The sequence below is a fragment of the Plutella xylostella genome, chromosome 19 (genome assembly GCF_932276165.1).
Source record: "Plutella xylostella chromosome 19, ilPluXylo3.1, whole genome shotgun sequence".
NCBI lineage: Eukaryota > Metazoa > Arthropoda > Insecta > Lepidoptera > Plutellidae > Plutella > Plutella xylostella.
This window is the reverse complement of record NC_063999.1, coordinates 6,926,170-6,936,043: the sequence shown is the minus strand read 5'-3', so window position 1 is coordinate 6,936,043 and position 9,874 is coordinate 6,926,170. Positions and strand designations below refer to the sequence as shown.

General features: G+C 38.5%; 3 protein-coding genes across 3 annotated transcripts; 2 read left to right on the top strand and 1 right to left on the bottom strand.

Annotated features, from left to right (window-relative positions):
* Window positions 1-280: 280 nt before the first annotated feature.
* On the bottom strand, window positions 281-5,905 carry LOC105387297 (RNA-binding protein spenito). Its single transcript, XM_011558003.3, has 2 exons — window positions 5,748-5,905; window positions 281-5,627 (listed from the first exon to the last, which is right to left on the bottom strand). The coding sequence occupies exon 2, from the start codon at window positions 5,599-5,601 to the stop codon at window positions 3,337-3,339; it is 2,265 nt and encodes a 754-aa protein (XP_011556305.1). The 5' UTR covers window positions 5,602-5,627; window positions 5,748-5,905; the 3' UTR covers window positions 281-3,336.
* A 465-nt stretch (window positions 5,906-6,370) lies between these two features.
* Window positions 6,371-7,921, top strand: LOC105387296 (peroxisomal membrane protein 11B). The gene is made up of 3 exons (XM_011558002.3): window positions 6,371-6,789; window positions 6,914-7,029; window positions 7,116-7,921. Exons 1-3 carry the CDS (start codon window positions 6,734-6,736, stop codon window positions 7,655-7,657), a joined length of 714 nt encoding a protein of 237 aa, XP_011556304.3. The 5' UTR covers window positions 6,371-6,733; the 3' UTR covers window positions 7,658-7,921.
* Window positions 7,922-8,235: 314 nt separating this feature from the next.
* On the top strand, window positions 8,236-9,762 carry LOC105387295 (28S ribosomal protein S17, mitochondrial). Its single transcript, XM_011558001.3, has 2 exons — window positions 8,236-8,467; window positions 9,350-9,762. Exons 1-2 carry the CDS (start codon window positions 8,342-8,344, stop codon window positions 9,707-9,709), a joined length of 486 nt encoding a protein of 161 aa, XP_011556303.1. The 5' UTR covers window positions 8,236-8,341; the 3' UTR covers window positions 9,710-9,762.
* Window positions 9,763-9,874: the final 112 nt, after the last annotated feature.

Here is a 9,874-nt window from a genome sequence, read left to right as displayed (position 1 = left end):
TACCTACCGGATATCAATTCGGAGTTCAATCGTATCAGTGAAAGACCCGAAGGAATAATAAAGATGATTCAAGGGGGAGAGCCGCGGTATCCTGTCTGGGTCGATCACTGGTAAAATTCTACCATGTACCTACATTTATAACAAAGTCTAGGACGGTACAGTCAGAGACAGATATACATATATTTGACCCCTAGGTACCAGTAAAGTTGACAGCATTCTTTGCCTCAGACTGTAAATACTAGTAAATAAGTATGCAGTAGTAAATAAAAACACAATGAACTAAATGTATTCAACGGATTTTATTCCTCTTTTCTCATAATTTACCTATACGTAAGATAGTGATTTTAGTAACACTTCGAAGACACGTAGTAGACTTGAGTGGTCGTTTCAGGTCGGGTCGTCAGTACCTAGGACATAGAACAATTAGCTTTAATTAAGGCACAAAGCAGCGGGCTCTGTATGGCTCATAGAAGATAAAATCTTAATCGCATTCTAGAAATAGCAGCGGCGCGCCGCGTTGTTATGTAGTGTGGACCAATATTTAAAAAAAAGTTATTAGGTACTTTGTATAATAGATTCCTTAAAAAATCGTCGCCTCAAAATATCGTGGCAGTTAAGGTCGCGTCCGTAGATTAAGTGTACGGTAAAGCAAAACGTTGTGAGGAAACCTGCACATCTGGATATTTGAAAACCCCACAGTGGACAGCCAGACCTTAGAAGGGACTTTAGACCACTAAGGTTCCATTCGAGTGGACCAGGTGATGGTGGGTCCACCACACCCCCCACAAATATTACTAAGATTTGGGTCTTTTTAGAGTAGTACTTAACCATCGCCAACGTATCTAGGAAATAGAATTTCATGGTGGTAAATTTAAATTAACATTCAAGCGAGTTAAGGTCGTCTAGGGTCATGTCATTATAAGGGTTTGGCAGTAGTACCCATACAGGTGTTCCCACGGCATATTTAAGTGAATTTTATGTACTTACAGAGACTTACAGGTACAGTGAGTTTTCCTCCTGAAGTGTGTTTGACGAGCGAGGGTGGCAGGTCCTGGTGACTGAAACCTACCTATCTTTGGCACCTACATGTACAGTGGGGTCAGTGGGTAACGTGCTAAAAAGTCTGAATTTGTATGAAGTTACGTTAATGTAGATAAAAACTTATGATATGTGGCTATGAATAAAACTACGAGTATAAACTTATGTACTTTGTATTGTATTAAACCATGAACATGTATGTGGATTTATGTAGCATAAATGTGAGTCCAATGCCTCATTTTGTTATTATTTTGGTATTTCCTCACTCAGCAATGATAACTTGTTAATTTCATTATGATATGATTCATGAGGACTATTAAAATAGGTAGCCTTTGGTAACCATGAGATGTTTACTAAATTGGAAGATATTTTTACAAGAAAACCGTAGTTACTTAGTTTTTTGGAACATGGGGAGTTTACTTGTCTATTCCTACATAACGATTTTAATACTAGAAAAGAAATGAAGAGAAAAAACCTTTCACTGAAATGATAAACTTTGCGACTCCATATCACAATGTGATACCACCCAAATGATCTTGCAATATTGTTTAATAAAGAAGATAATGAGGTCACCCTACCTATAAATTACTTGAATAAATGACTATTGTTATGCAGCAAGTCAGCAACACTAGATAATGAATATTTTTTTTGCCATAAATATATAAAATAATGTATTGGTCTTTAAAGAGAATAAAGTGACTGACTAAAGGGTAACATGAAAACGCAAAAAATTCCCAAACATATTTTTTATTTTCATATTATAGCTATAATGAAAGGGAGTTTAGTGTTGGTATTTAATACACTAAGAAATCCAATTAAAATTAATAGGATTTGAAAAAAAAAAATGGTTTACTAAAAACTGATGATGAATCTATCCCAAGAGCCTACAAATTGTTTTAAAAAATGTTTAAGGAGTAGGAGGTAGGAAAATAGGTCAAAAGCAAGTATTTTTTAAAAGTACTTACCTACTTGAGAAGCTAGGTGGATGAGATGTAAGAATGGAGGTAGGTCAGCTGCATAAGTACCTATCAAGTACCTATACACTTCTGTACCTTGTCAAACTGACGAACCGTCAATGTTTCATTGAATGCATAGGCGGTTTCAGATTGACAAAGTACATAAGTTTATAGCTCTACTAATGCAGCTTACTGTACATGACTAGACAATGTGATGCACATAGATACAGAATACAAAGATAGGCTGAAGGGATAAGCTGTGTGTTTAATCTTCGTATGGATAGTAGGTAGGCACTACATAGTAGTAAAAAATATTAATCAATAAAAATGTTGAGTTTGCAAATTAAAGAGGAGCCAATGCAAGTCAAATATTGGGAGCTGGAATTCAAGTGATTTGAATGATGCACTAGGCCCATTCTGCAATAAAAACATTATAAATCACATAACTTGACCAGAGAAGTCATATTGCATGTGGTCAAGTTGCATGGTTTCTATAATGTAGTTATTGATGTTATACAACTGCAATGTTTTTAGTCACAAAATAGGCCTAGTTTGAACTTCTGAACTAAAACAACTTACCAAACCATGTTATCACAAACACAGAGAATCCTACATGTTATACATAGATATCCAACCCCTACAGCTGAATAGACTCACTCATAGCACATTTCTATTTCGGAAACAATTTCACAACACTCAAGAGATTCTTTACTGCTTACACTTATAAGGAACATCACAAACAACTGGTCTCAGCACAAGACATCCACACAACTTGCCAATGTTTTTCACAAAATGTAAACAGTAAGAACTATGAACCACATCATGATTTCCACTAAACTGAACTTCACAAAAGCCACTATTCATTTGCACAATTCTTAACTCACAGGATAATGTAACTCATAAAAAAACAAACAGTTATTAGTGAAATAAATCTATTTCAATGTTCACGCACTTACACTACACTATAAATACACTGAATGGGATACACTAATTACTTGATACACTTATAACAAAATGTAAGTTGTATGTAGCAAAAATTTGTTAATGATACACAATTTATTATTTAGGTCATATTCATAATTATTGCTGAACACTAAATTGGAACTTTCACACATCACTTCCACATTTAGATAAGAGTTATTTATTATTTAGAAATGCTCACAAAACTATGTGTAACTTACACCTCACAAGAACTTCACTACACAGCACAAGTCTCAATTAAAAAATATAAGTCAAAATAATATTGAAAAAAGATATTCTCTTTTGAACTTAACTAATAATTTTATCTTTAGTAATAATGTTAATCTATAATATAAAGTTTTTATGTAATGAACTCTAAATACTAGGCAGAACCACCACGCACCACAACAATAACCAAATGATCTTCCTTCAGGCTTTCCTCAGTCAAATTGTGACAAGTCCTTTTTAGAAGTTCTGTTGAGAAATCACATGGAGGGAATGAGTACAGTACACCAGTTGCCTCTGTCTCCTTGTTTAGCAGAGAGATCACTCCAGCTGCTTCCTTTTGCTTCAAGTAAGACACAAGGTTCCTCATAGGGCGAGTCTGAATACTGGCATCATCATTTGAGATTGATGCAGTAGATCCAGCAACACCCAAAAATATAGCATGAGAACTAGATGTAGCAATACGCTTCTGAACATCATCCAACTTTGGTTGATCAAGTCTCAGCCTCTGTGTTATTCTCAACTGATTTTTGCCATCCTCATCTTTCATTAGGCTGTCAATGATTTCGGAATCACCATCTGTGAGGTGGAATTTGGTTGGGAAGAGAGAGTTTTTGAGGATGAGAGCACCATTCCATATAGTGGTGGCTTTGCGCACGACCTCAGGAAGAGTCCTGGAAGACGACAGCATGCCGCCGCCGCGGCGCGGGGAGCCGTCGGAGTCGCTGTCCGGGGAGCGGCGGCGCGGGGAGCGCGAGCGCGAGCGGTCCACGCCGGGCTCCCGCGAGCCGGAGCGGCGCGCGCGGCCCTCGTAGTCGCCGTCACCCGCGGGCCGGCGCCACTCGTCGTCGCGGTAGTCCGCGCCGCCGTGGTATGCCCCACGGTACATGCCGCGCCCGCGACCGCGGTGTCCGCCCCTGCCTCTGTACCCTGGCTGCCCATAACCACTGTAGCCCTCTTCCCCATATGCGGGTGCCTCATACCCTTCGTAACCTTCAACTGGACGTCCATCCTCTCCCACAGGAGGGGGATAAGTCTTTGGTCTGAAAGTACCACCATTACCAACATCAGCAAAGTCTATGCGGAGTCGCCGCTCTGGGCCACCTAGAGGAAAGCCACGCATTTCTTTGACAGCTGCTTGAGCTGCATCAATAGAGTCATACAGAATGTAGGCATGGGGTTCACCTTTTGCATATTCAATCTTTTTGATAGCACCAAACCTATCAAACTCTCTTTCTAATTGAGCCACAGAAGTCCAAGGCCCCAGGCCTCCAACCCATACTCGAGTAGTAGGTGTAGCTTTGCCATAACCAATTTTACATTGGAATTTTCCAATGTATTGCCCAGAGAGCTCTACCTTGGCTCGATGAGCCATGTCTAGAGTCTGGTACCTTACAAAAGCAAAAGCATTACCAGTACCCGGTGGTGGTCGCTTGATGTCAATGTCCTCCACTATGCCATAACGGCCAAAGATGCGACGGAGTTCTTCATCTGATATGTTAATTTCCAAATTACCAGCAAACAGTGTCCTTGTTGCCAATGGATCATCTTCAGGTTGGACATGGTGAAGATAATTTGGGAACTTGTCTTTTTTATTCTCAGCCTTTTCAAATGGTGGATGGCCATGAGGGCGGGGCATGTACGGGCGAGGCATGTAGTGAGGGTGTGGAGGGTGGTGCATCGGTGGCCTGTGATGCATCGGTGGGCCATGAGGCCCTGCCATGGGGTACTCATGCAATGGAGGACGGAAGTCCCTGTGGTGGGGCGGTACTGATGGAGGAATGCCATAAGCCCTGTCTTCAGGAGGCCTGCGCCTCTCAGGCACTGGAGACCAAGCATAGGAATAAGGACGGTCATAGTCAGGTGGTGTGATGCTCCTAGGCCTATTCCTACTGTACTCAGATCGGACAGGTTCATACACTGGGTCCACAAGAGCGACTTTATCATACAGTATAATCCGGGGCTTGGCGTGCTTGGCGTCCCTGGCATCCTCGACGCTGCGGAAGCACACATACGCCACACGCTCGTCTAGTTCATGGGAAATCTTAATGCTAAAGTCTCCAAACTTCTTGTACTCTCTGTAAAGTGTGTCTTTGACGATTTCATCCGAAGCTTTGGGATGAAGGGCACTTACGCACAACACTTTATAGTAAGGACGGGTGGAATCTTCTCGCACTTCCCTGGAGCGCACATAGTCGTCCCGGTGCGGGGAGACGTAGCGGCCGCGCGGGCTGGGCGAGCGCGCGCGGCGGCGGACGCGCTCGGGGCTCCCCCGCTCGTCCGAGCTGTCGTCGTACCTGCCTATGCTACTACGCGTTCTTTTCGACCTCGGCATACTGTCCCTTGACGAGCTCCGCTTCATGTTACGAATTTTCACCGTTATTCGATCTCTATCTCTATCGCTACGCGGTAATCCAATCATGTAAGCTCAGTTTGAAGAACCACTATCTGAAATGCACAACATTACACGTCACTTTAAAATGTCGTCTTCATTTTGATTGTTGAGGAAAAAGTTAGGGTCGGCACCACAATTGATCCACGGGTAAACTTTAGTTTATTGTCTCTTACCACAAATAACTCGCGACTCAAGTCACTAACGACACGGCACGCAAATAAACAGTTTTCACAGTTAAAACTTCACTAAAATATAGGCGACGCACAACCTTCCACAAAGCAATACAAAATGGCTGACATGCCTGACATTTTCTCGTTTTTCGACAGGACACGGAGAGGGGAGCTCGGGGTGTGAGGTAGCGCGGGGGTGTGGAGGGGTAAATAGGACTTAGAATAATGATTAAAATTTATTCCTTTTGGTCTGAGTGATAAAAACCAACGCTGTGTTTTATTTATTTATTTATACAAAACATTGTGTAACATAGTTAGGTTTTTAAATTAACATGCCATTAAACCTAAAGGGTTTGTCTTGACACTAGATACAGCTACAAAACTGTACTTCCACTAAAGAAACATTTGAACTAACACAAATAATCCTTCTTTCCTTCACACAAAAAGAAAGTGTTAAATAATAAAAGATGACATTTAAAATCGTGATTTTGTGGATAGCCTAAAATCATAGACTATAAAGATAGATTTACAGATTAGTTTCTGTGACAATCGTTCAACTTTTTAGTTCGACCATTGACGGTATTGACATGTTGTGAAAAAATACCTATACTTGACTTGTCATTGTACTTGTTCTAATGTTCTTGTTCAATCAACTTTGCAACTTTCAAGGTTTTCCGAGAACAATAATAACACAATACGTAAATAAACAAAAACAACTTTCAGATCTTATTGTTTAAATATATAAAATACAACGACCTCTTGTGTTACATATACATTTTTAGCAGGATCAGCATTTTTCCTATAATCTGCTATGATTATTTTGTTATAAATACTGGTACCCGGTCAAGTTGATAAGATTAAGATATCTTTAATACTATTTATAGTGTACGGAATTTAAGTTACAATAATAAAATTGCCATAAAACTAAATTATACCTTTGATCATACTGCAAAATAAATTTCAAACTTTGGACTGCTTGAGTAAACATCATGGATGTTATTGTAAGAGTGAACAATCAAACTAATGGAAGAGATAAATTAGCAAGGTAAACTTAGCAGCTACTTGTTATTTCTGCGACTGCTAGTATTTTATTGTAAATAATATTTTTTAAAGTACTCTATTCTGTATGATCTCTGTTGAAGCACTAAACTTATTTTCTTCTGGCTTAGATTAGCACAGTATGTCAGCAGACTAATATGGCATCAACTTGAGTCCAGGAATGTGAACAAATACTCTATAGAGAGAATAAGAAGCCTGGAAAATTCCTTGAGTTCATTCAGAAAAGGTATGATGAGATAACTTACACTCTAAAATATAATTATAATCATTGTAAAATTAATTTGCTAATATATTTTTTTCTTTATATTTCAGTGCTAAGACTGGGAAGATGTATAGACACTTTATATTCTGCATTAAACACAATCCAGCTTGAAGATCCCTGGTTGAGGTTCACACTGACTCTGAGCAAGGTGGCGCAGGCCTTGTTCCTCTACGCAGACCATGTGGTGTGGCTGAGCCGAAGCGGATTCTTTAAGGCTGAAGCTGATTGGAACAAGATTGCCAACAAATTCTGGCTTGTCTCAATAATAGCCAATTTAGCCAGAGATTTCTATGAAATCATTCACATTCTAGAAATGAACACAGTAACTTTATTGAAGCCATCTCAGTTCTTATCTGGTCCTATGAAGAATGTTGCTGTATCAGATTCCTTGAAGCATTTATTATTTCTAGTGAACTGTCATAAAGATGTGTTTGTTGACACTGTGAAGAACTCCTGTGACCTGTTTATTCCTCTGACTGCCCTTGGATACACTAAGTTCAGTCCTAGTGTAGTGGGAACACTTGGAGCTGTTTCATCACTGGCAGCCCTGGTTACTTTAGTTAAACCTATCACTAAATTAGTGCCTGCATGAAATATGTTAGTTATTTGCCCTTTAGGGACTTAGGGGTGAAGGTAGCTTTGTGATACAAATTGTTATTAAAGTATGGTTGGTTACATTGGGTACCTACTAAGTGTTATTTTAAGTTAAATTAATACCTAAGATTGTTAAGTTGGTATTTTAGATCATAATGGGTTATGTTTATTGAAGATCATTACATTTTTTGTATATTAAGAATTATGTGTACACACATACATTTATACCTACTTATAAAAATAAATATGAAATACCTACTTAGTATACTTTTTATACTAATATGCCTACCTACCATACTACCATTATTATCAAACTACACATAATGTGCCATAAATATAATTAACCGTTTGGATTCAAAACGCAATGTTGTACTATGTTACTATAAGTCTAGGGGCCGCCGAAGGACAAGCAAAATGTAGCGTGGGACACCCTGCACTTGACTGGTTTGACATAGTTGATGGTAATGATACTGATGATAGTTTTTACCACTCTTTATTAGAATAGAAAGCTATGAAACATTATTCTGAGATATTTTCGGTTCTGTGGTGTAACCTATCACTGTCAAATAAATAAATGTCAACACCACAGACTACCACAATAATTTGATTTCGATTTTCGACTGAAATTTTCATTTTCAATATTTTCATTGGTTTAAATAAAGTCATACATTGGTCGTGAATCATGGCAAAACAAATAGCAGAAACTGCGAAAAAATTTCTTCTGTTGGGCCAATGCGTTCCCACAGTAAAGCAAAATGCTGCCAAAATAAGGGTGAAGAGGTTAGAATTGGATGAAAATTTATTGATGGTGAGTTTGTATATCTTAGCAAAATGTAATTTTTTTTAATCATTATTTTTATAGGACTTGGTTCACATAGAGCGGCCATGTCGTCCTAGTAATTAAGCTTAAATTAATTACATACATAATCATAACTAGGTAGATACTTAAAAACTAACAAGATCTTCAGTTGGATCGAGCCTTAAGGCCGTACCTAACTAAATTGTACAATACTTTAGCATCATCAGAATAAGGAAATGATAGCGCACTATTACATCCACCTATATCTTTAAACATTTTGTGGTGAAGGGACCTTTCTCATCATAAAAGCAAACTTGTTTAGTGGAATATGTCCAGACCGAAGTCTGAAAGCAATCATAAGAGTATTTCTATCCATGTTACCTGCTTCAAACCAAGGATAATAGAAAGGTTCAGGTTGTATTGTCTTTTACCAGATACCCTTATCTACTGAGACCTTTTGTAGATGTTCAGACCACAATTTATGAATATGCTTTTTGACTGTAGGTATTACATCCGAATAAACTGGTTTAATAGTATGAGCAATTCCATCTAAACTAGCGTCTCTGGCTAAACGGTCCACAACTTCATTGCCCCAGATACCTATGTGGGATGGAATCCATTGAATGGATATTGATTTTCCCAACTCTTTTAACTTTTTTATGAATTTCAATATAGTGTACGCTATCGGAACGCCTCGAAAAGTCGAGGTTGACCGAGCGACATGTTGAACAGCACTCCTGGAGTCTGTCAGAATGACGAATTTATCATATTCAATATTTTCTATGTATGCCAAAGCTTCTGATATTGCAAATAATTCTATGTACATTATTGAAGCAAAATGTAATGTTGTCGTGTGTTAAGTTTCCTAATTTGTCTTTATTTCTGTTTCAGTACTTCAGAAAGGATGAATTTTACTACTGCCATGATCCTGAAAAACTTTGCAAAACTGGAGACATAGTTCTGATAAAAGCACTACCTCAGAAGTTGACTAAACTCATCACACATGAAGTAAAAGAAGTAGTGCACCCATTTGGTGACATAACAGACCCTGTAACAGGTAAGAAAGTGGCGAAAGAACGCTACAGGGATGATGTGGAGAGGGAAGCTGCATTATATGGCAAGCTGAAGTCTACATTTGATTACACTAAAGCACCACCAAGAGGTTGGCAAGATGGTAAAAAAGATTTCACTTCCAAGCCGACATATACCAAGTTTCATGTTTTTGATGAGAATGATCCTTATGCGATTTAATAAAACTATGTATTTGATAATTTAGACTGTAAATATAGCATTATTAGAGAGTACATGCATTGTTTTATATTACCCGTTATTATGCTCTTTTTATCTATGGATTCAGAATCGCATGTATGTGTCTGTGCCATACCAGAATCATTCCTCTTGATACTAAGTGCTAAC